The sequence below is a fragment of the Coccinella septempunctata genome, chromosome 7 (assembly GCF_907165205.1).
Source record: "Coccinella septempunctata chromosome 7, icCocSept1.1, whole genome shotgun sequence".
Lineage (NCBI taxonomy): Eukaryota > Metazoa > Arthropoda > Insecta > Coleoptera > Coccinellidae > Coccinella > Coccinella septempunctata.
Window position 1 is genome coordinate 16,542,412 of NC_058195.1, and position 27,656 is coordinate 16,570,067.

The 27,656-nt window shown below is 36.0% G+C and overlaps 1 protein-coding gene across 3 annotated transcripts in view; it reads left to right on the top strand.

Moving 5' to 3' along the window:
• LOC123317365 (potassium voltage-gated channel protein Shaw-like) overlaps positions 1-27,656 on the top strand; it is a 193,511-nt gene that overhangs the window by 112,473 nt on the left and 53,382 nt on the right. For all 3 annotated transcript variants that reach the window (XM_044903853.1, XM_044903855.1, XM_044903854.1), the window contains exons 3-5: positions 20,288-20,380; positions 22,396-22,608; positions 26,865-26,982. In XM_044903853.1, coding sequence (XP_044759788.1) covers positions 22,400-22,608; positions 26,865-26,982 — 327 coding nt within the window. In that variant the 5' untranslated portion in view covers positions 20,288-20,380; positions 22,396-22,399. The remainder of the gene's footprint in view (positions 1-20,287; positions 20,381-22,395; positions 22,609-26,864; positions 26,983-27,656) is intronic.

Consider the following 27,656-nt stretch of genomic DNA (forward strand, 5'->3'; position numbering starts at 1 on the left):
GTATTGGTTCCCTTCTGGTTTGATTTAATATCGTAAGATTTCTATAGGATCTTCTTGATAGATTACTCAATTTATTGGAAATGGTGTCGGCCTATCTCGGATAACCAACAAGAAGATTGAAATCGGGAATATCGCATTCCACAGCAGCTCGAATTAGGATCTCATATCCTTGACAGTTGCCTCCTTCCTTATCCTCTAAGGGATAAATTAATTCAACAATGATCTGTATCCAGTAACCGTAGGAGAACAAGGAAGTTGCTGTTTCATTAATCTAGGGTTGCTTGGATATAAAAATGAAGATCACTTTGATCCTATTCTAATTAATGTGACAACAGTTAGGTTTATAGGTTGTAGATTAGAGGAGAGGAGAGTTGAACTGTGACGTCAAGATCTATTTTGCCTCCATCATAGCTGTTCACGCCATTATACTTATAGTCATCAGCTCGCCCTCCAATTCTGAAGTTTTAATGAGCTCAGTATCTGGGATGGCTTCAAGAAGGTTACTTTCTCACTTTTAAAAGATTCTTTTACAAAGCATTTTTGTCGTTGGAGCATTCCGTCACGAGAAATCTTGGAATTTCCTCTTCCTCCCCACAGAATCTCTTGTCGTTTTCTGTAAGACCCATTTTCATTGGCTAAGATCCAGATACTTCTTAGATCTCGCAATATTAGAGTTTCTTCGAAACTCTCTGGAACGTCACACGCAAGTGTTTCTCTTTCGGATTTTTCCTTCTCCTGAAACTCCTTCAAAACCTTGAGCACATAATGAGAAATAGCAAATACCAAGTATTACAGCTAATTTTGCAAGGAAAAATGGAGGGTAGGAGAGGGCCGGGCAGAAGGAGACATTCATGGATGTTCAAACTCCGCAAATGGTTTGGACAAACTTCAGTACAGCATTTTAGGAACGCTGCCAATAAAATAGACCTTTCCATGTTGATTGCCGGAACGTATAGGTCACGTTAAGAAGAAGAACAAGAAGACACACTCCTTCCTATACTTTCTGGCTGGAAATCCAGATTTCCACACTGAGCAGACCTTGTTATTCTTCCTATTTTTCAACACTCCATGGGTATTTTGATTGCCAGTATTTCTGTCTGAAAGACAGCTGCCTAATGCGAGAGAGCTTTGGTGCCATCCTGAAATACTCCAGCCTTAGTACCTCAGTCGTGGTTTTAATTTCATATGTGTGCCATTTGACGGTATTCTATTCGAGTACTGGGATTGAAGATCTTTCTCAATCTTCCTTTATACGTAGTGGTGGTTACTGAATCCCAGTGCGGCTTTCGAACCAATCCAGGTTCGGTCTCCCGTGAACAGCAATCAAGGATCTATACAGCCTTTATCGATTTAAGTAGGGTCTTCGACTCGGTGAATCGGGAAGCGCTAGGAAAAATCATGGGACACCTTGGAGTACCCGAACGATTCTTAGCCCTATGTAAAAGCCTCCATACCAACAACACTGCTAGAATACAGCATAATGGCTATACAATCGACCATTCCTTAACCAACTCTGGAATGAAATTAGAATGCGTGTTAGCACATTTACTAATTGCTGACATCAGTATGCCTGTAAGAGGTGTTGGAATAAGATTCAGATATGATGGAGGTCTGTCCAACTTCAAGCGCCTCAGAGCAAAAACCCGTACCAAGTTTATCATGGAATTTCAATATGCAGACGACTGCGCACTTATCGCTAGCAGCTTTGGGCCTTAGATTCAATATTGACAAAACCAAAATCCTGGTTAGTCCACCAGAAAGCGTTCAAACAGATATCAGCCAAAGGAGTGGTCGTCCCAACGCTTCTTTACGGAAGCGAAAGCTGGACACCCTACAGGAGACATATTAAACAGCTTGAACAAAGGCAACAACGTCATCTAAGACAAAAAATGCATATCAGATGATTTCACGAAGTTTCAAATGCAGGAGTCTTGCAGCGCGCTAGTTGTACAACAATTGAGACTCAAGTAACGAGAGCCCGACTCAGATGGAGCGGCCACATTCTGAGGATACAAGAAACAAGACTTCCCAATATAGCTCTGTATGGCGAATGCACGGAGGGACCTCGGAAACCAGGAGGCCAGTATAAGCGGTACTACACCAATCCCTAAAATCAGTTGATGCCATTCATAACTGGGAACAACTGGCGTTAGACAGATCACAGTGGAGGTCTTTGGTTCACAGTTATATTGGAGACTACAGAAGAATATAGCGGTGGCCAGATCTGGTTGATGACTATCCATGTCCGGAGGGCACACAGTCGCAAGTAGCCCTAGAAAATCAGGGTTTGATAGCATCGATTTTTTTTTCAATCTTTCTTTGTAGGTTTATTCTCGGTAACGGGATACAGCAATGAATGAATGAATGAGTGGAGGTTTAACTGGAAAGACTCGCTGATGGGATGTATTTAGTCAGAGATGAACAGGCTCTCTGTTTCCTAATTCCATCGTTGCTGGTAACTTCCTGGGATAGTCTTAGAATGGTTTTATGAGCGTATCTCCAATGCCCTAGTTTTAAACGTTGTGTTAGCTCCAGTCATACGAACACAGCCTAGCCTTTGTATCTTTGGTGCTCTTCGTATTGTTGTGACTTGCCTTGGCATACCAGACTATTTGCCCCATAAGTTCACAATCATGACCAACATCCATCGCAGTATTTTTAGGTAACATCTCTCAGTCTTATCTGCACACCATCAAGGCCTTTAATGCTTTGCTAACAGTTGGTAGTTACCTTTAGAAGATGTTATTAGTTCCGCATTCTCACGTACAATTATTTTTTCTGCTTAAGAGTTCTACCATTCTTGTAGTAACTTAGCCCGCTCAAAATTATCCTTAGAATAAATCAATAAATGTATAAATCAATGAATGCAAAGTCTTACGTCCTGCAAGGAGGACCTCTAATAAAAACAACGATAATGGAAAGCAAGTTTCCATCAGATCGATTCTTTTCAATTTAGATTTTTCACTAGTCCATTATTCTTGATATTCTTAGCATGACCGTTTTTCATGTTTATGGTCAAGAATTTTTAAACAAGTAATTATCAAGTACTTCGAGGCTTTTTTCGATACCGTAGTTATCAGAGATATATCAGTATAAATTGTGATGAAGAAAAACCACCAACATATTTCCACACGAGGTTTTTGGGATTCATATTGGTTTCAGTTAGTTCGTGCTTCATTTGAAATGTTAATTTCTTTTCAGCAGATACTGTTGAGTTTGAGAAAAACGAAGTTCATCCACAAAGAAAAATATCACTCGGTTTGGCCATTAAATGAAAGTTTCTACATCAGAATATAAGGAAATAGTTATTTTCCTATCAAGTGCGGAAAGTGATACTTGCCCGCACGAAACTGCCGTTGCCCGAACGATGCGAAGCAGAGTTCGGGTAAGCAGTTGAGTGCGGGCAAGACACTTTACGCAAGAGTTAGGAACAATATTTTTTCTACAAGCGCTTGAAATATATAAATATATCCATTTCACGAAACAGATCATATCTCATTAGATTAATTCATATATAATGACAGTTTCTCATCGTTGACGTTCCTTGCATAGAAACATGATAGAGTTTAATTTACTCTATAATATTTGCGTGCGGGAAAAACCCCTGCTAATCCATTCCCGCACGCAAATGCGTGCGGGAAAGAAATAGCAGGCGTTTTTCCCGCACGTTTTGGGAAAGTGACTCTTTGCAACTTGGAATGCGTGCGGGAAAAAGGTTGAACGCGCACGCTTGTAGAAAAAAATATTTAACATTCATGGAGAATACTTTAGCATTCGAATTATAAAAACTGAATTTTATCATGAGCAGGTAGTTATACAAAGAAAATTCGCACTAGAAATTTAATAATAATTTTAGAAGGCGTAAAATATGTTCCGACAAATCTGACACTTCAAGAAGGGGTGAATTTAATAGTTTTTTTTGTGTAGCAGGGGGAAAATCTGAAAGTCAGACGAACCACCCCTCTCCTGAAGGAAAACACGTGTGGGGATTCTCACTCTTCTGAGCTCGAGACCCACTAAAAACCCTTAACTGCTTCTTGAATATTGGTTCCGGGCATTTGCCTATAAACCGTTCTCTCAGTCGGTTTTCGTATCGCACACTGTCGTGCTGGGATTTATGTGTTTATCCTCTATTGGATAACACTTTATTGCATTTTTCAATAAGTTTCTGTTCTTATTTTGATCTCTTGGTCTCCTTCGGTAAATTCGTATTCTTCTTTTGTCTTCCTCTGGGTCGTAGTCGACTAGTCTCCTGAGTTCTTGATTCGAATGGTTTCTCGCGGTTTCGAATAATTTTTCTGCTTTTCTAATCATGAATTCCTTTATGGATTCCCATTTTAGCTCTATATAAATCTGTCTATTTCTGACAAACCAAGGTGCATCTATTGCACATAGTAGCAGCTTGTTTTCAGTGGCCTGAATTCTTTTGATATGGCTCTTTGCCGCAAAAACCACAGGCAACTGATCCATAAGTCAGTTGAGGCCTAGCAACGGCTATAATTATCTTCAATTTTGTCTCTTTCACATCTGGCTTCTTCTTCCTATCAGAGGGTAGAGTCTATTCATCGCTGCTTTCGTTTTGTCGATTGATTGTTTCATATGACTTTTCCAAGTAAGTCATTTGTCAAGCGTTATTCCTAAATATTTGGCTTCATTTTTCCACTCGATTTCTTCGCCGTCAACTTCTAGATTCGTTGTGAGTCGCAGTCTTCTCTTCTGTTCTAATATTGCTTGGCTCTTTTGTCCATTGAGCTTGATTTTCCACTATATGCACCAGTCATTTGTTTCGTCCATTGTTTCTTGTAGAATTCGTTCTATTACTTCTGGGTTGCTGGGTCGAGTTGCTAGTGCCAGTGTCGTCAGCATATATAACGTAAGCATGGTTCTTGGATTCTTCGGAATATCGTGAATGTACAGGAGTGGCCCAAGTACTGAACCTTGGGGTACTCCAGCCTCTAGATCTCTTGTTGTGGAGCATTCTTCTTCCACTTTCACGTGAAATCTTCTATTTTTGAGATAATTCCGGATCAACTTGCATATTTTGATCGAATATCCAGTACATCTCATCTTATATATTAATCCTTCATGCCATACTCTGTCGAATGCTCTGGCGACGTCTAGTAAAACAAGACGCGTAGCTTGTTTAAATTTTATAAAGACTTGGTTGTCACGATAAAAGAGTGATATTCGTGCATCTTACAGAGTAAATCCGAAAATTCCGGTTTTATAAGGCGTAAAAAACCTAGCTCAAATAAATTCAAGTTGACGAAATTTTTATTTCTCGTGAAAATTAACAGATGGACTGAATGAGTCGTCTAAGGCATTTCTTCAGCAACTGTTTCGTATCTCTTCATTACATCCGTCATCTCATTTCTGTATCAGCGTTCTTGGGCGCTTGAACTTGTCGAACGATGTTTCTTTGTTCTCCATTGGTGTTTGTGGATAAGTGAAGATTTTCTTCCTTTTTTTTACGATCCTATCCAGCTCATCATTACAAGTGTAAAAAACATTTTTTTTATATAACCAGTTTATTTTTTATAGATGGTTCATTTAGGTGACCTATGATTTGTAGATGATTTTATGATGATTGCATTCTTGAATCATAATAAACCAACAAAAGAAAACGTAACCTGCTTGTTTGTGAGTTCCAGTCCTCTGACTATAAACTGTCGTCTCTTGATCGCTATATTTTATCTTGCACACTAAAGTGGAATAATAAAAATCTGCATATAAGGCTCCAGAACGAATAAATTCAAGTTTACAGAATTTTTATTTCAGTTCGGGTTACGATACGTAATTTCACCGAATAACAACTGATCTACTGAATCTCGTTAGTATAAATATCTGAAGTATATTCAGTGAAATTTCATCATATTATAGGCGACATGAGATGATGGAAGGAAAAGTAACTTCGATCAGTTTTAAGAACATCTTAATTCCAATCCCTATTTAGATGAAGTATACCGATACAAACTCGATTTAGATATCGTGTCCTGATATGTGTCACCTTACGAAATTCCCCACGCGCCTTCTGCTGTTCTGTTTCCCCCGCTTCACGTGACTTTTCTCCGATATCTCAATCGCTGGAGTGCTTTCGAAGCTGCGAGAAAATATTCACATTGACAAGAGAGCACATTGTTTCCAGAAAGGGCAAAACCTTACATGATTGAAAAGGGATGAATAGTTATCTATATACCACGGACTAAAAACTGTCTATTTTATAGTTGAGCAGGTAAAGCAGGGGAAACAATTTACATTTTTTTGCCAAGGTACATATTAAATTTTTTCGTCCACCTGACATATCTTCATGTAGGTATGATGGCCTCATCTAGGTCATCGTATTTGCAAATTCACTCAGCCCTGGAGTAGTGGTACTGATATCGCTATCACTATCCATTCTTTATTATAATGAACCCACGTACCTAATTCACACGTTAAATCTAGCAAATTTCGTTAAGCATTAATTTGAGAACAACAAATGACAGTTATTGTCCCGGCCACTTATAACGTGCGTTCAAAAAAGTTCGTCGTCAAGTAGGCTATGGAAATTTGAACGTCGATATTTCGTGTCTAAACGTAATTTTTACATTTTGCTGTACTCTTTTCCAGGTGAACTGTAAAGTTAAAAGTTAGCATTTTGGATTGTTGATGATTCAAAATGATCAGGATATTATGAAGATGGTTTTCACGGACGCGTGAAATGCATTAATTATTGAATCCTACTTCAATTTTGGGGAGAAAATAGAAGGAGAGTGCATGGAAATATTCTTCAATATTCCAGCGAAATTCCCAATGTATATGCCAATGTTGCTGAAAGAATCAATCTTTCGAAAGTACCTGCTGTTTTGCGATGAAGTTCAAGCAAAAAAAAGTAGTGGTCGATCAAATATGAAAACCTCAGAGTTATTCAACAATAATGAAAATATGATGACAGGAGACAGAAGCTCCACGAACCTCTGTTCGAGTTTTATCTCAAGTGACTGGAGTATCTGATTTTGAATGAAAGCAGACATGTTTTCATAAAGATTAGTTGGTCATCAGAAAATTGGGAAGATTGATTACCTATCCTTTTAGCATCCAGAACAATTGGAGTTCGGTATGCATCAGTCAATGGCAAAGTAAGGGACCTATTTTCTTTTATGGAACTTTAACAGTAGATCGTTATGGATAAGGAGAAAGCATCATGCCTACTTATAGCCCAAATGAATTTTGACAAATTGTCCAATATTTATTTTCATGTAATTCAGTTCTTTAGTTTAGCCATGGATTTTCAGTAACGACCAAAGCAATTCAATATTTATATAGACAATTAATAAACATAAAGCCAAGTCATATTAGCTAAATAAGGAGGTTAACCTCGGAATGAAAGATAATAAGCTGTAAATTGGTAGAAACCTTTACTTTGACGTCCTTGATATTTTCTCAAAAGTCACAAATGGTATCGTGTCCGCGTCTTAAGATATTGAAGGTCAAAGGTTAGAAAAATGGTTTTTCGCGAATATATCGGTGCCTATTGCTTAAATGAGATTTGTCTTCATAATGAAAGTTGTAGAATATAAAATTGTCTACAACTTTTGTTCGAACATTTTTTTTATACGATCAACCGTTTATGGTGTAGAACGCGAAGAGTGCTCTGCGGCAGTCATATATGACTGCCGTCATCATATGAGAAGATATTGATTTGCTCTTTATTTTAATTGGACGTTCTCAAACACATCCTAAAAAAGGTTAGCAAAGGCAATATAAATACACAAATATATTCTTCTAAAAGTTTTGATCAATACCCCCGTACTAAAAAATACATTTTATTTTTACACGCATTCAGTGGCTGTGACACGACTTCTGCGCATTTTAGAAAAGAAAAAGGACTGTTACTAGAGCATTGGAAAAAATTCCCAATTTGGAAGAACTGGTGGAAGTATTTCTACAAGAAAACTGCCCCGTACAAACATTATTTGCAAATGGTGTGCGCATCTTGTTGGCACTATATAATGCTCCAAAATCTGAGGACAACATAAATCATTTCCGCTCCACGCAATTCGTTAAATTAACGAAACGGAATAAACCTGTGCAATGGGGAATTCTCCTCAATTTGGGATATCACTGCATATGCAAATTTAAACTGAATAATTATGAGTTTCATTCATGATTTTTTTCAAATGCTCCGCGAAAACTATTGAAAATCATTTTTCAAATATGGGGTTTTAAAATTTAAATAGCTTGGTTTCGAGTTAACGACTTGGCCACAGCGACTACTAGTCAATGGAAAAGAACAATGTCCCATCAGCTTGTTTATAAAATAACAGCCATTGATTTACAGGCGCGTACTTACTGGCGAGCCTTAACTGCAACCGGCCATGAAAATTCCATAAAATTTTACGACCTTCCTCGTCGCAGACTTCAAAGACAGCCATCTTTGTCTACCTCATTCAGATAATGTATTTGTTGTCCTTTACTATCAAGGCATATTCTAGTCGATGTTGCCAATTTGTGCAATCGGTTTTAATTTTAAATACCCATTTTTATTTTTCATTTTTGAGTGCTTCGAATATTTTTTTTTGGGAAATGGTTGAAATGGTTATTTCAAAATGTGACGTTTCAAAAATATGTCATAAAAAATACATCATTTTCGTCAGAAGGACTATTCCCTATTGTCAACACTTCCACCAACAAGTGTAGCAGCTCATCAACATATAAATCGTGTGTACTACCAGATTCAAACTTGGTTAGGGAAAAACTTAGAACCTCAAGAATGGGGCTGGATTCTTGAGAATGAAATCCTAGAGCCTATAAGAACTGAATTACCTCCAGCCGAACTACCGAAAATATTTTTTTGCGATTTCAAAAATTGTTGTGGTTTTCGCTGTGGATGCAGAAAATCAGGACTACAATGTTCTTTAGCTTGTGGCCAGTGCAATGGACAAGCTTGCCTCAACACTCCAACATGTACAAGTATCCCGATAAAAGCACATACGATCCTGATATTCTGGAAGGTTTGGAGATGAATCTGGCCGATAAATGAGGATGAAAATGAATTCAATATTTTTGAGCGACAAGAAGAAGAAAAAGACAAAGTAGAAGAAGATGACTAACATCCATTTACAATTCTATTATAAATAAAAACCAACAAAACTCAATAATATAGTATTGTTTAAAAGTTGAATATAAATAATTAATAGTTAGTACATATTGTTCAATACTTATACTTTTTCAGTAAATAATTGACTTTATGCAACGTACTGAAAACCGTATCTCTCGCTTCACCTTGCATTACCCCATATTATATGACTGTACGCTGCGCACTCTTCACGCTCTACCCCAAACACGGTTGATCGTATGAAAAAAATGTTCAACCAAAAGTTGTGGAAAAGTTTATACTATATATTTTTAATAATGGTCGCAAATCTCATTTATGCAATAGGAACCGAGATATTCGCGAAAAAACAATTTTTATGACCTTTGACCTTCAATATCTTAAGACGCGGACACGATAGCATTGGTGACTTTTGAGACAATATTCAGGACGACAAAACAAAAGTTTATACCAATTCACAGCTCTAGGCTAATATTGAAATACTTACGTTGCTTTATTCATATAACTGAAACAGGTAAAACCTTTTTACAAAAAAAAAAAAACATAATACCACCATCCGTTCAAGATTCATGTCTCTTGTATGAAAATAGTGGACATCGGTTAAAATTTTTACCAAGAACTTTTCTAACCACCTCAGATTGTTTGGATTCTTGTGATCTGAAAGAAATGCGTTCCGCACTTTGGGCGAAATTCCTCTCTTCCTTAAAAGTGCTTTTCGTTCGTAAATTAATATGTCATTTTTTGTTTAGGTCGACGGAAAGAGTATTTTTTCCAGTTTATATGAAACCTTGAGACGTGATCCTCCCTTTGAAAGGAAACTGTTCCATCTAATTCTTAGAATATTGCAGCAAAAGCTTGCCTCATTCAAATTGGGTAAAGCAGAAAAAATATTTGACAGTGTAAAGGATACAACTGTAGTTAATTGTTTTGTCAATATTTCATTCAGGTGTGGAACGAATTACTATAAACTAAAATTACTCAATCAAACAAGAGTTCTTTCGGCAAAGCGTCAGTTTGAATTGTACTGAAATATTGATTTCTGTCAACTCCCGAGCGACTGGAACGAGAGTGCCTTTGAAGTACGATCTAATGAAAATTCCGATTGAAGCATGCATGATGAATTGGTGGAAGAAAAAGGGGAACGAGGTTGAAAGACACGATTGAAGGTACAAAGCTCCAAGATATATGGATTTTTGTTTGTATTGCTTAGAGCAATAACACTTCGCTTTTATTTACGGTGAACTGAATGAGACTACGTTGAGTTGAAGTGGAAAACTTTTCAGAGTAGCGGTTTTAGTACAAGTAAGAGATGCGCCTTCTAGAAATGGAAGATATCTCCACGATAGCGTAGCTCGTTGTTTGGATGGGAAAAATTCGGGGAAATAATAAAATAAATCGACTCCAGAAGAGTACACAGTTTCGTTTATTCGAGAAGTTGTAACACTGGGAATCATATCAGTTCGTCACGGAATGCTGGGTGCTGGATATCTCAGTTATGTCTATAGAATTCAACAACAAAAGCAGTGAAACTACTGAGAAAAAAAGCCACCACGCTTGGGAATGTACACATTACTTTTTTTTGACGCCCCCCACACATTTTCGGCAAGCTCAAACTGTCAGATTATGAGAAAACACTAACTGACAAAGAAACTGCAACACCCATATCTAAGGAGCTGTTTGAATTTTATTTATTTTCTAGCGAAACATAGATAGTAGGTATAGAAAGGAGTAAATTATTAAAATTCGGAAAAAAAAATCGTGAAAGTTTTTTTATGAAAACATTTTTTGTTACAAAAATATTATAGTGTTTTTTTGCAAATATTTTAAATTTCACAACAAACCAGCTGTTCGAGAAGATCCAAAGTCGATGTTTTGTTGTTGTTGAAATGCCTAGAGTACTGTTCGCAGAATTTATCGCCAGCTAAGTGAATTTGAAAGAGGTCGAATTATTAGTATATGGGAGGCGGGGTTGTCATTTCCGGTAACCGTACGAACAGAAATCCAACTACAGTCATGAGATGTTGTCAAGCGTGGTTTGATAATGCCAAAAATCGAAGAAGTGTAGGCACCAAACTTCGAAGGGCCACAAATGAAGTTCCAGATCGGCGTCTAAGACTTATGGCCATTAGAGACCGATTTGCGACAACTCGATCTTTGGCTGATGAGTGGTTAGGAGAACAAGGCCATTCTGTAACTGTACGAACGGTTCACCGCCGTATAAGGTCTTTTGGACTGCAGCATTATCGACCCCATCTTGTGTTACCACTTACGGTTAAGCATCGACGGCAACGATTACAGTGGTGCAGAGAACGACAACATTGAAATATGGAATGTCATCAGAATCATCTCGATTCTCCTTGGGTGCACATGATGGCCGAAAAAGGGTAAGACGACGTCGAGGAGAAAGACATGAACCTCATTTTGATGTTGAGCGTCATGTACATCGAAAAGTAGGTGTTATGTTATGGGGCGCTATTGCACATGGAAGTAGGTCACCTTTAGTCTTTATTCGAGGTAACATGACAGCGCTGCGTTACCTTCAGGAAATAGTGAAGCAATATGTTCCCCCTTACCTTAACCGGCTCGAGAATCCAATATTTCAGCAAGATAATGCTCGACCTCATGCTGCCAAAGTTAGTTTAAACTTTTTTGAAGCGGCCCATGTGCATCTTTTGACATGGCCGCCCAGATCCCCTGATCTTTCGCCTATGGGCGTGTTTGGGACATCATGGGTAAGGCTTGGAAATTTACCCCAGCCCCCACGTACTTTGGTGGCTCTGAGATATGAAGAACAGGTAACTTGTGATAGTATCCCTCAGAGAGAAATAGACCATCTTCTTGCATCAATGCCAAGACGTATTGAGGGGTGTATAGATAACCGCGTTGGACAAACACATTATCAACAAATTTAATAGAAAAATTGTAAACCCTTCGTTTTTTTTGCTTCAAATTTTAATCATTTACTCCTTATTATATTATCTATGTTTTACCAAAAAAAAATTCGAAATTCAAAGAGCTCCTTCTGGGTGTTGCAGTTTTTTGTCACTTAGTATATATACTTTTCAACATGTAATCAACCACATATTTCTCAATCTGACACGCTCGAGTATATTTACAATGATCGTTTTTTGTTTTACTATTCTGACTGGCTGTCCTAGAAAATCTCCCCAACATACAGGTCTTACTTTTGGTAGAGGTACTCAACAGGGTCCAAGGTATCACCCCTTATATTAATCTGACACGCTCGAGTGAATCCTGAATTTTCCTCTTGGGCTCCCCAACTAGCGGTGGTCGTAGTCCGCTACTGCCCTGAGCTCGATCCTACACTGCTTCGAATAGCTTACCTGGTCTTCTACTCACACATTCGGTGATGATTTTCCATTTCAGATTTGGATAAATTTTTCCGTGACAAACCAAGGAGCAGCCGTCTCACATCGTACCAATGCGTTGAAAAAATCAATAATAATAATACCTAAATATAAACTCACTTTATTTAACAACTGACCAATTAGCCATCGAAATTATTAGTTCAACAGCCAGGTAACAATTATAAATATGCACCACATGAGCTTACACTAATGTTAGTAAAATAATTAATACATTTGTGCCAAAATAAAACAGCAGCTGATTTAAATATAAATATGGCACGTCCACGTTGCTCAGACCGCTACACCATTCAAGAATTCCTCAAGATGTTCTTCGATAGTTTTCACTGGAAATATTGATTTTGGAATAGTATTCGTGTTTTTGAGGTTCAAGTGAGGCTGTAAGATTTCCCAATTGTGTTGTCTAAGGAAGGATTTCATGGACAGCTTCTTCATTTTTTTTTAATTCTTGATAAAATCAAGAATCGATATATTCATCAAACATCAACTAATTCGATCATAACAGAATCTGATTCAACTCAATAAAATTAATTCAAGCAGTTGTGCTATATCCCTGAAAATATAACGAAAGAAACGAAATTTTTTTGTGTGCGGGGGAAGCCACACCCTACATACCCTATCGATAAATTTCAACTTGGAGTGAAAAACTCCAAAGAATTGCGAAGGAAATGTGAAACCCTAAATTCACATCATAACTGGAAAATATAAATGTTTCCACAATTTCATTCTCCACGAAATTGAAAAATATACGACCATTTTTATGAGCCGTACCTAGTATCGTATGCTTCTCTCTTCTGTGGACGCGCAATGCGGCTTCATCACTGACGAATCTCTTGATGCTCGTAGAAGGAGAACTTTTCGATTCCTCCGGTGATCCATCTCGAAAAATACCTCTGTTGATGGACGAATCCATCAGAAAAAAATCCACGACATGAAGTGGGTTCCACATTCATTATGAATGATGTATACAGTACTTTTCAAATAAAGTCTTTGACATGTGCTCAGACGTACAAAAAATCCATCCGTTCGCCTTCAATAATTTGATTGAATCCGAAAGGAAGCGTATTTCTCGAGAAGATGCGAGAAGCCGGTTTTTCAGTCAGAGATTTCCATTTGCGTAGGATGCAGTGTATTAACAGTAATACATGGTTGTTGGACCAAGTGGTCTGAGAAGAAATCTATAAACTTCCACAGCAGAAAGAAATGAAGGGGTCGACAAGACATGAATTCTTGTCGATGACATACTTCCTGTCTTGTCTTGAGAAAAAGTGAAAAAATTAAAAAAAACTTACCTTGACGTTTTGTTGACATAGGTATTAAATATTGTCTTTACTCAAGAATTTTCACGATCTTGAAATTTCCTGATTGACTAATGACACCGTACATGGTGATTCCCCGGCGAACTTTTCATTGCGTTTCGTGCTAACAGGCAGGGTTGTTGACAAAATCTTCAGTTAGATATATCGTTATTTTTGGTCAATATTTTATCTTTCGGTATACCGATATACCTCTATAAAATTCCAGCTGTCGAATCTGTATAGTAAATCGATATTTCTGCAGACTGACGAAAACAACACTATTTTCTATCAAATAGTCTTTCATAGTGTGTTTTTTTGCACTTTAGCTACAACACAATATTTTCATTCTTATAATACTGCTAGTTAAAAGAGATAAAAATCAAAGCGTTACGACTTCGTTACATAAATATTGGTTCAATTTATATAAATTACCAATATTTTATATCGTTGTGCTTGATTTGAGATAATTATTATATTTGGTTCTTTTAAGATAATGTCAGTTTATTGTTATTTACTTACTGATGATACATGAATTTTAAGAGCTATAATATCCTGTTTGAAATCGTACCGATATATACATATTTTTTAAAAAAAATATAAATATCGTTACAATATACAGGTAAAAGTTGAAGTTGTTTTGAGTTATTTTTTTTTTATTTTTATCTATTACTGTTGTCTATGGAAACACTACTGCTAACGGACCTAGTTTTGTCAATTGAACTTGACTTTTCCACCTTCTACGTCATTACCATTCCAATCGGATTTGAACTGAATTGCAACTTATCTCTATATATGTACCTACTCACAAAAAAGTAGTCTTATTTTACCATAAGTGATATTGACTTTTAGTAAACAAAACATCTGCTGAGCCATTTGGCTATGATTCTGATTCAGAATATTCATTAACAAGAAAAAGAGAGAAAGGTTTTAGTGAAAATATAAAATTATCAGTGAAACTGAAGTACCTAATTTCAACTGATCCGAATAAAAATGATTAATCTAAATCTGAAAGGGTAGCTGCGAAAATGGCAGCATTCACCCATGCAAGATAGTGGTAGGTACTATATACTCCATTCACAATTATTTCAGCAGTCGGTTGGCCATGAAATGATTTTCTCAAGTTTTTGTAACCAGAACGGAGTAAGGTTGGCAATCATGAAATGTCGTTAATGCCATAACGCCGTTGCCACAACTAATATCAATTTTTATTACGAAAATGCCGAAAGTGATTGAAAAAGAGACAGGAGGGTTTCAGGAAGTGCTATTTAGAATTCAGGTCCGCTCATTCAAATAGTTATACCCTGATATTCTAAAATCCACAATACGTCAGACGGTAGCGAACATATTCAATGTAAGGGAATTTATATAATGTTTCATCTGAATCTAAACGACTTATATTTCAGATTGTGAATAAAAAGGATGACAAAGACTTTTATTGGGAGACCCAAAAAAGTGGTGGCATTTGAGAATTTTATGTTTGAGTGAATTAATGCGAAAAGCTTACTACAGGATTTTCCATGAATGTCATCGTTGAATAAGTTCCCGAAAATTGATATTTCTATTTTTCATTTGTATTGTCCTATACATTGTTAATGTCTTAAATACCTAATTTTTATTATTATATCAATGTATTAAGATGAACAGCCACAAATACGCGCCAGTGGCCTGTTAATTGTTTATTCATGTGAAATTTTTTTTCAAAGGTGAAGTTCATCTTATCTTTAACCTTCCTTTAATTCCTTTTACTTATATATATATGCAAGATGATTTTTGTTGAAGAATTTAACAGTCTTGCAATTATCTGTATTTCCTTCGGCAGATACCCATTCCCAACCACTGCATCATATGCATTTCATATTCGGGTTAATATTTTTGAAATCTACAACTGATGTAACGTATTCAAATTTTAGCCAGAGAAAATAAAGAACTTTAACTCTCCTCAAGCTAGTGCATATTATGATATTATAATGATCTCTTGTATTTTCCATGCAAATAACTGGATTTTGTATGCCTTCAATCAGTTTGTATAAACGTCAATTATGTTCGTCACAAATTTTCCGAAGAGATTCGACATTGTGATAAAATACGTAATAACAGAACCTTTTCATAAAACGGGCAACATAGCGCTGATTCAAAACCCAAAAATGTTTTGACAAGCTTCATAACTTCACATTTTCGTACTATACAGAGTGAAATGTGTCAAATTTCCATGGCCAACCGAGTGCTAAAATAAGTGAATGAATAAGTGAATGGAGTATAGTGGCAATATTGACAGAAAGAAATTCTGTTATTCTTTCGAAATTCAGGTGGACACAAGAACCAACGGCGAAAATAATAAAGTCAAAATTATTCCATGTTTGCATAAACATAAAAATTGTGTACCTATGCCTGAATGCGAAAATTGTAAATCTTATTCCAATATTAGTTCCCAAAAGATTATCATTGAATATTTTCAATTCACATTTTTCTAGCTGAAAATGGGTGCAATGAATAGAACTAGGTATTTAATGTTATGTAAAATATGTTATCTTTTTCACAATTTAACACGTTTTAGCGTATTCATGGTTAGACTAGATATTTCCAAATTTTCTTGACAAGAACTCTTGGTTGACATAATATTGCTTGTGTTGTTTTCTGATTCTGAAATTACTTCTTCTCTTGAAATCAAGACAAGATCTTGAAATTTTCAAGAACTTACCGACCCCTAAGTCCAATTCGTAAAATTAGCCCTAGCTAATTTCACGTTTCTGTTTCCTAAAAGAATAGATGATTAGTTTTCCCAATATTCAATAGAATATAGGGAAAACTTATTTATTGTGAAACTTAAGCAAACAAAGATTGGTATAAACAACACATATAAGTAAATACCGAAGATTATACTTATACTCAATCATCAGTTATTTCAAATCAAAACCAACCTATCGAAAATGAAGTATAATTCGCAAAATCCTGTTTGCTGAAAAACACAGTCGTTTCAATGTAATTCGTAACTCCTAACTGAAATAAAAATAACTATATCATCCAATTCCCCTTCCGAATGAAGAAACGCAGATCGTGCTTTACTTGCCATCCGCTCATTGAAAATGGGACATATTTTATGTCTTCACGCTTCCAAGAAATCGTTGAAAGAACGGTTTCATGCGGTTGCGCATGATTTGAGGATTGTGGGGCACATCGCCCCTTTGTAACATAGTCTGTTTGGTCAATACTATCGTATTACATGTCAAGTCAAGACCTGATAAGTAGAATAAACCAACATGACCTTCTTGCTGAACGTGGAAGATTTCTTGTTCACATAACTGTAATGGGCTTGTTCTATAATAAGCTACCCTCAGATTCGTTGTCTTATTTGAAGATGACTTTGCTTTATTTGAAGAATGAAGTAAACAGCTAGAGAGTTCATTAATCTATTAAAGCTGAAAGGTATAGGAACTTTCAGTTTATCCTTTAATATCGATGGCACATGCAAAGATCCCATTCAAAATTAAAATTGAATTTTCTCTGCTAAGCACAGCTCTGTCAACTTTCCCTATTCAATCAATAATTGTGTTAATGAGTTAAATATGACTGACTCTTTTCGATAAAAAATTTTCTTTTGTATAGGAGATGAGTGTTTCGTCTGCTATAGGAATTATATGCAGAAGTTGAAATGATTTCAAGACCGAGAAAAGTTTTATCTCTGTATGATGCGTATGTAAGGCAACCTTGTTTGGTCGCCAATTTATGCAGTTCATATCTAGTCTATCGAATCGGTTCAGCGTCAATTCATGAAGTACCATTCGTTCAGAGTCACTGGAGTCTATCCTCGGCATGGTGTGGAGAATACATTATTGTTGAGGCGTTTCCATGTGCTTCTCTAGAAGGCAAGAGAACTTACGCTGGTGTGTTCATATAAGAGTTGGTGAATTACCTCAATGACTCTCCAGGCCTGTTGTCTCAGCTGAACTTTCATGTTCCTAGGATCAATAGTAGATTTTGCGTGTTTCTATTTGGCTACACAACGTATTTAACGCTCTTCGTAGATCCCCTTTTTTTTATTCCGATGTGCAGTAAATTCAATTTGTGCTTTCCTGTCAATCAACTGAAGAATCAATTTGTGCTGCCGAAATGCAGATGCCAAATCAGTTCGTCTACCTAGATTCAGGAGGGACTTGAAAGCGTTGCTGTTTGGAGCCCAAAAGCAGTACTTCAAGCCTTCAAGACTTCTGTCTATATAGGGTGTTTCACGAGTAAACGGACAAACGAAAACCGTGACTAGAGGGCATTGAGCTTAGTACGAAAATACCTTATGTATGTCATAGGTACTTTTTTCCGAAATAAAGGAGGTTTTCCCAAATTTCTCGAATTATCGTTTCGCTATAACTCCTTTATTTTCGATCGATTTGACTGAAAATTTTATATCAGATTTAAGTTGCTAGTTTCAATAAAACAGAATATTAAAATTTGGCAAAACTCAGGACCGGACTCATTGCTGCTATATTCAAGTTGGAACTTTGGATGTAAATTTAAGTCATAATTTTAATATTTCACAAGTTCGAAGGACCGATTATGGTTTAATTGTGGAATACATTCAATAATATATTTGTTGAAGAAAAAATGAAAACAATGGCAATTTCGAATTTATAAATCCATATTATGTGTATATTTTTGTTTTTTTTTTGATTCCTTATCATTTATATAGATGTAAGATACCATCGTTGTGTTATAATTGCGTCTATAGAGCCTGTTGAAAAATAAAGTATTTATTTATTTATTTATTTCGAATGAAAGTGGTCGAAAAGGGTACCTGTGTTACCTGAGTAACAATAAGTTGTCCTTTCAGATCATTTAGACGTATACTGTCTTCAAGTAGTCAATATTATCTGATTCGTCCAAAGGATTGAAAATGCGCTGAAGATATTTAGTTGCTGTTATTGGCTGTTTTGGAGATAACAAGTATTTTTTTGTCTTCGTCATGTATCAAACATCTCATTTTTGAGCTGAAAATGGGCGTTCTGAAAAAATTATCAAGAGGAAAATAGTTTTTGGGTTAGGGAACGTAAGTAAAGGCAACCACTTTATGTGATGGCCAACGTTCCTCAAATTTATTTTTGCATCATCAGGGCTTTAGAAAAATCACAAAATTATATTACAACGAAACAAGTGAAAACAAATTTCAACTAATCGAAAACCAAGTACGATCATTGAGAACAGAAATTTAAATATAAATAACATAAATATAAATAGAATTAATATAAAAATGAAATTTTCTCAAAATACTCACATTCACAGTTGTGCTTTCTTTGGTATTGAAATATCACAGTCAAAAATAAAACAGTAGAATAACATTCTAGGAGAGATGAAATCGAACAATGATCAGGCATCCGTCTACCAAAAAACAAAGGAGTGACAGCATGCTCATTATTCCTATCAAATTAAAATATGAGGAACTAAGTGACTAAGTCCATCAAGGTCATATTTTTCGTTGACAAAATTTGGATCTATTTTAAACTCCTGTAATAATCTTTTTTTATAATTAGATCGTGAAGCGAAAATTTTAACTTCATCAAAGTTGAAGTTATGCCCAGTCTCTTTTTTATGTTCGACTAAAGCAGTTGGTTTTAATTTAGTTTTATTTTTTATTTGTTTTTGGGTTGTGCTGTAAGATGTTTCTGATATATCGTGGTTTTTCTATAGCCCTGATAATGCAAAAATAAATTTGCCAAACGTTGGTCATCACATAAAGTGGTTTCTTCTACTTAAGTTCCCTAAACAAGTATTTTCCTCTTGATAATTTACTGGAACGATAAACTTTATCTGCAAAATTTTGTAACCTATCATGTTAAACCGTGTATCAAGTAAAATAAGAAGTTTTGCAGCATATTTTTGGGATCTAATTGAAATAGCGATGCGGTGTAAAGTAGACAAAAGGCCGATTTTTATCTGAAAGAAGACACAATGAAAATTATACTTTTCTTTATTGGAGGAAGCTCCACCATTTCCACAAATATCCTGGTGCACTTGTAAATAAACCATAATAGTTCTTATTAAGAAATTTCTACTTTTCCTTCATGATCTTTCAGTTATTGGCCAATGGACCCCAAATGCATCCTCAAGCTCTTGCAATCTGAGTTCTTGATCTGTATTGTTTAGATAGCCATACTCTCTCGAATCTTTCGGTTGCTCATTGGCTTATTCATCAATCAGTTTTTTCATAAACGTCGTTTCATTTCTATTCTAATCTCTAATTTGTCCTTCAGGGCAAATAAATGTCCCAATAATAAGTAAATTAACGATTCTATTCTATCAAGGTACTAAAGAAAGATCCTTATCTGTCAATAAATAACATATTATCTTCGAACGAATCTATTGTGTATCTTTGAATTCCAAATATCCAAGCAGGAATACGCCCGGTTTATCCCATAAATTCATTTGCGTGAATAATATAATCAAGTCCGTTCTACCTGAATTGCACATCGAATGGCTTCGAAACTATAAAACCGTTTAATTGGTTCTTTGTATTGTTCTAGAATATCGGAGGTAACCCCACCATGGCTTCGAAACTCGACAAGAATTGCCTTATCAGATACGACGTTTTAACAACACTGGAGTGAACTAATTGGGTGAGTTCTTTCAGTTATCGGCTTCGAGGAGTCCTTTGTGAGTTCAAGTAGTAATTTTCGCAGGAGTTCACTTCAGCAAATATGTCCTGTAGGCTTCATCTTATTGTATACGTGTCGCCATTCACAGAATGGCTGCTCACTGAACTAAAAATCTTCAATTTATACTTTCCACAGTATCAGTTTACTCGCTTATTACCTATTAGAGATGAAATGGGAAAATACCTACATAAAATGAAGTCTTGTCCGGACTCGATAAAAGTAGGTAGAAATGAAATCACCAGTGATCACTGGATCTCGGATGAGATCCTTCAGAGATAATTACTTCAAGAGAACCAAAGAGTATCGATGATACTCTTTGATAGAGCCATCTTTTGGCTCGCCATACTATTCCATCAGTTTCTATACCAAGTCTTGACTCTTGGCTGCCTTTTCGTAAAGTCCAAATTGGAATATTCTAATAAAATATAATGCGTAAATTGATTTACGTCCTTTTAATTTATAATTGTTTATTTTTTCCGTTACATCGAACGTACAACAAAATTTTGACCCATCAAAATTCACATAGAGGGTCATAAAGTACCACAATAACATGAAATATATTAAAATTTAGAGTTACACAAATATCGAACAAATATGCGTGAATGAGATAGAAGACACTTATACACAATGGACAAACATTTCAATATATTGGATGCTGCTAGATTTATATTCATGGCAATTCACTATAAATTTTTATTGTATGTAATTCACAATGAGTTGTGTTACTATGATACGGAAAGAACCTGTTCGCATTTCTGGTATCCTAAAAATGATTGAAAATGTTCTTTACTAAATCCTCCTTGGGAGTATGGACAAAAGTGATGCAGGCAATAATGTAGAGAGAAATCAGTAAAAATATTTTCTTGCCTGAACAAAATGGCCTGCAGCTTTCTATTTCCTCAGAACCACATAATATTCGGAGGGCATGCTTAGTGAAGACGCTGTTCATGCCATGCCTGCTACCCTAGGCCAATATACCGTATGAGAGCGGAGAGAGCTGAGTCGGAAACTTCAAAGTTTGTTGTTTTCGCAGCTATCTGCTGAATTCTCCTCAAAGCTAAAATTGCCCTTGATAACTGTTTGCTAAGCTCAGTTATATGGTAGGAGAACTTCAGATCTGATTGTATGTGAATTCCAAGAAATTTGAGTTGTTCTATTTCAGGAGATCTTGCAGAGAAAAATATTGACTGGGTTTTTCAGGCTTCATTTTCATTTGTGTGCTCTGAAACTTTGTTGGACTTCAACCAGTTTTGTTTTGGCCTTACTCTGCGACTCTTCGGTATTTGGTCCAACTTCTACGAAGCTTGTATCGTTCACGAACATTAACACGCCATCTTGCTCTGCATTTGCTGGTAGAGATCATTCAAGAAGATGAGAAAAAGCAACAGTCCGAAGACGGACCCCTGAGGTACACCACAGATAACACGCTCCCAATCTGATCTTTCTTTTCCAATGTGGACTTGTTGAAATCTGTTTTCCAGAAAACTTGAGATTACATCAAAGGCTATCCCCCGTACGCCATAATATCTGAGTGTTTCCAAGATGTTTCCAAGCTGTTGGTGGTCAATGTTTTCGAAAGCTTTACTCAAATCACAAGAGTAGAGCTTGCATTTTTTTTACCTTCGTCTATAGGATTTTGTGGAAAATTTCGGCTATTGCTGTTGTAGTCGATTTTTCTTCTAGAAAACCGTGTTGTCCCTCACTCCAAATCTTATGTCTGTTGAAAAAATCGATGATATTGTTTTTATCGCACTCTTCAGGAAAGTTGCCCTTTCGAGAATACTAACATAGACTGCTTAGAGGCCCAGCTACGCTTGGATTTATTTTCTTTGAATCTTGAATGCAAAGGCTTTAAATATCTTATTATAATTCACCCGAGTGTCTTGAGAACACCTTAGCTGAAAAAAACTAATTACGTATAAATGTATTTTTTGTGGCTTTTGATATAAATCACTGATATTATTTTTCTGTTACAGGGATATGAATCTGATAAACATGGACGCGGAGAACCGCGTAGTCCTAAATGTGGGAGGGATACGACATGAAACATACAAGGCGACATTGAAAAAAATTCCAGCAACCAGATTGTCCAGACTGACGGAGGCACTGGCTAACTATGACCCTATTCTGAACGAATATTTTTTCGACAGACATCCTGGAGTCTTTGCCCAAGTACTCAATTATTACAGGTGAGTTCCTGAATATTCGTTCAGATTATTTTTAGAAATACCTCATACCAAAAAACTCAACTCTTGCTTGAAATTGAACCATAACATCTTAATGTAAATCGTATTCAATTGTCAACTGCAATTGGAGAATTAATTTTTTGACGATTCAATCAAATCCTGCTCCGATAAAATTAAGTCTGAAGGAAGCGGTTCTCTAATTTCATTTCAGAAGAGAAAAGTCTCCAGACTAGATCATGAATGCTGATATAATCAGTTTGTATTGACGGTGTTGTCTCAAGAATTAATTAGAGGAATTCGAGTTGATCCCGAAGTCCCTGGGTTGAAATTGTCATTCATCAGAGGAAGCACTTTTCAATTAGTGACTTCTGACCAAGTTCTTTCAGACTTGGAATTGCTTATCTGAATTAAATCCATCCTACCCTAGTTAAAAACTAACTGAAGGATCATGATTTCAAATTCAACTGAATATTGAAGGAGATTAATGATGGGAAGTTACTGCCTAATTATTATATCAATTCGATAAAGCTAAGACAAAATTGAAGATTCTGTACGTTCATTACGACATGCATACAATTTGAAAAGGTCCAACACTATAGGACCACCATTCAAAAATAGCAAAAATGTAACCTTTCCATATTGTTCCGTTCTAAAATGTAGTGATTGAAGTATCAATGATAAAAATATGAGTTAAGTTACTATAGAAATTGAAAAAAGAAGGATGACAAGGTATATTTTCCAGAAGAGTCATTGTAGAGTTACAAGTTACAAGATAATAAACGTTCTGCTCATACAATTTTCAAAGAGTCTGCAATACTTGAAACTGTACACATATGAAATGTCCCCTTACAAATCAAAGTTTGCCTCTTTTTGTGGTACCTTTTCAAATTGACACAGTGTTTAGGATATTATTGCTTTATATTGATATGTCAAAACAGTTTTTTCTGTATAGTAGGGGGAACATTTTCAAGAAGACGAATTACACTTCTCCTTCGGGGGACATGTATATGCGCATTCTCCTTCTGTCTTCCTCTGGGTTGTAGTCAACTAGTCTCATGAGTTCTTGAGTCGTATGATTTTTTACTGTTTCGAATAATTTCTCTGCTTTCCTATTCATAAATTCGGTCCTGATAAAACTTTCTATTCCTGACAAACCAAGGTGCATCTGTTGCACATCGTAACAGCTTTTCTTCAGTAGATTGAATTCTTTTGATATGGCTCTTTGCTACGAATGCCCACGGTACTGATCCATAAGTTGAGGCCTAGCAACGGCTTTAATTATGTTTAATTTTGTCTCTTTTGACATGGGGCTTCATCTTTACAATCGATTTCTCCATCAACTTCTCTAGATTAGTTGTGGTTCCCAGTTTTCCTTCTAAAGTAGTAGAGCTTGGATCTTTTGCCCATTAAGTTGGATTTTCAAGTCATTTGTTTCGTCAACCGCTACTTGTAAAGTTCGTTCTATGACTTCTGGGTTGCGGTGTCGAGTTGCTATGCTAGTGTTGTCAGCATAAAACGTTAGCATGGTTCTTGGATTCTTCGGTATATCGTTGTGGCCCAAGTACTGACTCTTGAGGCACTCCGTATTGGAGCATTATCCTTGCACTTTCACGTGAAAATTTCTTATGTTTAGATAATTCCTGATCAACTTGCATAGTTGATCCAGCACATCTCATCTTATATATTAATTCTTCATGCCACACTTTGTCGAATGCTCTGGCGACAACTAGTAAAACAAGATCTGTGTTGCAGGAATACTTCTGTTATATATTATGAGAGTCTCAGTAATTGCTGCTCTGTTGACTGATTGCTCTACTGGTATGAGATTCAGCTTTTCAGTTTCTTCTATTAGTCTTCTGGCGATTAGCCTTTTGACTTCTTTTCCTAACGCCGACAACAGACTTATCGGTATGTAGTTTTGTGGGAATTTGTTTTCTTTAAATGGTTCGCTAAACAGTATCACTTTTACTCTTTTCCATGTCTTCGGGTAGTGTTCACTTCTAATTGTTCCATTTTCGATATTCGTCAAAGCAGCTATACCTTTTCGAGGCCATTTCTTCAACATAAAATCTGTTATTTTATCGCTTTTGGGTGCTACTCTCTTCTTCAATCTTCTGATTATCAAAAGCAACCAATCTCAATATAAGGAACTGAATAAATTAATTTGGAATCCTAAAGCAACGTTTCGGCGTTATATTTCGCCTTCCTCAAGGCTACAAAGAAAAATCGAAATGGAGTTTTGATTATCTCTCTGATTTCAGTTGGGACCGTGGGTTTTCTTCATTTTCTTCAACAGCTACTGGTAATTCGTCCACATCTTCTTCGTTTTCTTCGACCAGTTCCTCTAAATCTTCGGTATCATCGTCAGGTCTGTATTTTATTCTCGGTTCTCTTTCGAACGATCCCTTCAATGCTTCTGCCTCAACAATATTATATAAGCCATTCTGAGACTTTTTTGCATTCTCCATGCAGAATTTTCAATAGTTCCTTTGCTATGGCGTTTGGGGTTTCTTTTGTTTTTCTCGTTTTTATTCATCCGGTATATTCTTCTTAGTCATCGATTTTCTCTTATGAGATCTTTTAAGCTTTCAATATAATAATTTCCAGTGTATCAACTGCACTTTACAAATTCTCTGGAGTGCCTATTGTTGAAACAAGAACGAATTAATGGATCCTATATTAGATGCCAGTAAGCGCTACGAAGTATGACTATACCCTAGCGCCACCTGGAAAGTTTAGAGATCCAACTGAAATCGTTTTCTTAACTCTCGAACTCTCAGGAAACGATAAAACATGAAAAACGCTCGTCAGTCTTATCAGCTTTTTCTGTTGTGGATACACAGGAAAGATTTCATTTCAAGAGTGGGTTGTTGAATTACGTTTTCGTATACACTTTGAAAATGTTCTACGAGTAGAATAATTTGATACTTTTGGTTTTGAAATCAATATATCTTCATGTTTTCAAGAGGAGTCAATCAATATGATCATTCAAAAACCAACAAAGGATGTTTATGATATTGTTGGGAACCAAAACTCAGAAATATATTCGAATAGACGGGCGAATAGTTTAATTTGCCCCAAGCCTTGAAACTCATATCCCCTGTAATATCACAAATTGCTAAACGCTGGGGGTTGTTAGACATTGTTCGGCTACTGAACCAATCGAATCGCATCGAATTATGCTCTGAACTCGAACATATGAACTTTCAACCCCGTAGATTCACGATGTATATGACCTCTAGTCATTTCATTTGGACATTGAAAGGGTAATTGGAAATGCAACAAAAAAATACTAAGAATGAATTGAAGCGCATATCATCAACGAAAAATTTGGGAATGGTGGAGTTCTTTTGATTATGGGTGGATTGTTAGGTCTACACATCAAGATGTCTCTACCACTTTTCAGAAATAATCTGTTACAATAGAAATATTGACATTTCATGAAATCGCCTTTTATATCTTCAAATTCAACATTTCTTCGCCGATGTTGGATCTTTTGCCAACGGTGTAAGGCACGACCTGTCCATTGATATTAGCACTCTCATTCATTATTTTGGACGTGTTTTGGACTGTTACAATAATATCTGAAGATCTCCTAGCGTTTCTAATAATCATCTGGGTCTGTGTCGGCTATCAACAATTACAACAAATCGACTAGTCAAACGTAAAATTCTATAGAGATATGTTTTTTTTTTGGAGAACCCTGTTTCATTCTTAATCCATCACATGAGAATTAATATATGTGAGAATGTTTCTCCGATTAGGCTGCTTGGACGGATATGAAAAGCCTTCATATCCAACGGCGTAGGAAAAGGCTTTTCTGTAACGTACATTGTTTCCTAGCCATTTGCAGGGCAAGTTTTTAATGAGCAAAGGATTCGGTTCATGGAGGCAGTAAACACGCCATTTGTACTGTTAAATCTTTCATTATCATTGTAGAACATTGTCTTGTTTCATTCCGAGGATTAAATAGATGGAAAACGGAGGTTTTCACTCACGCAGGGATGCAGGGTTGGATTCATTAGGTGTGTTCTGGAGGAAATTTCCTCTTACGAAATTATTGCCTGCAATACTCTGTGAGTTGGCTCTAAGAGTTTATTGTGAAATATAATTTTTTTCCCTGTACTCCGACTATATTTCAATTAATTTTTCTCACATGTATAATAAGATACCTTACAATAAAATAATCCTCGTAATGATTAGATATTTGTTTAAAATTTTAATTGGATTGTTTTCCAACAATTCTTCTTTATTTTCAGGACTGGTAAATTACATTATCCATCTGATGTTTGTGGGCCACTATTCGAAGAAGAGTTGGAGTTCTGGGGACTTGATGCGAATCAAGTGGAGCCTTGCTGTTGGATGACGTACACTCAGGTATTTCCACAAATGTTATTCAAAAACCCTTTTTATTTCTGAAAACTCAAGAGTCCTCTGTTTCTACCACCTACATATCTATCAACAAAATATTTATTACCGTCAACTTACTCAGGATATGCAGTTTTCAGATGTGGAGGTTTCACAAGAAAAAAGCATTAGCCGTCGATTTTTTTTTTAAGCAAGAATAGAATAGTATTTATCGACCCCAAAGACACAAGTATAGATGTGTATAGGACAATTCATATTATATAGACGATATACATTATAAATATTCGAAAGAATTAAATGCTGCAAAAACAAGAAACGAAACAGAAAAACGAGAAAGAAAAAGTGAATAATACAGATGTCATCAAACTGATTCAAAGACTTAATGATGACTCAAGAAAAAATAAATAATTTATCAATACATAACTTGTTTTTCCATTGCAGTGTAGGGAATATCAAAAATCTTCTGTGGATATTGAAGAAGGATCGCTATCGAGAAATGCCTTCAGTACTGAAAAATAATAGTGCAGATCTTGAATTGACGTGGCTGTAAAAAGCCATACAGGAACTCAAAAAAGATTATACAATTTTCACCAACTGAGTTTTTAAACCACGAAACGTGAAGATAAACTTCATCCTCCTGAAGATGCTACTGCTTTTGCGAAACACGTGTCGTGGTTTGAATA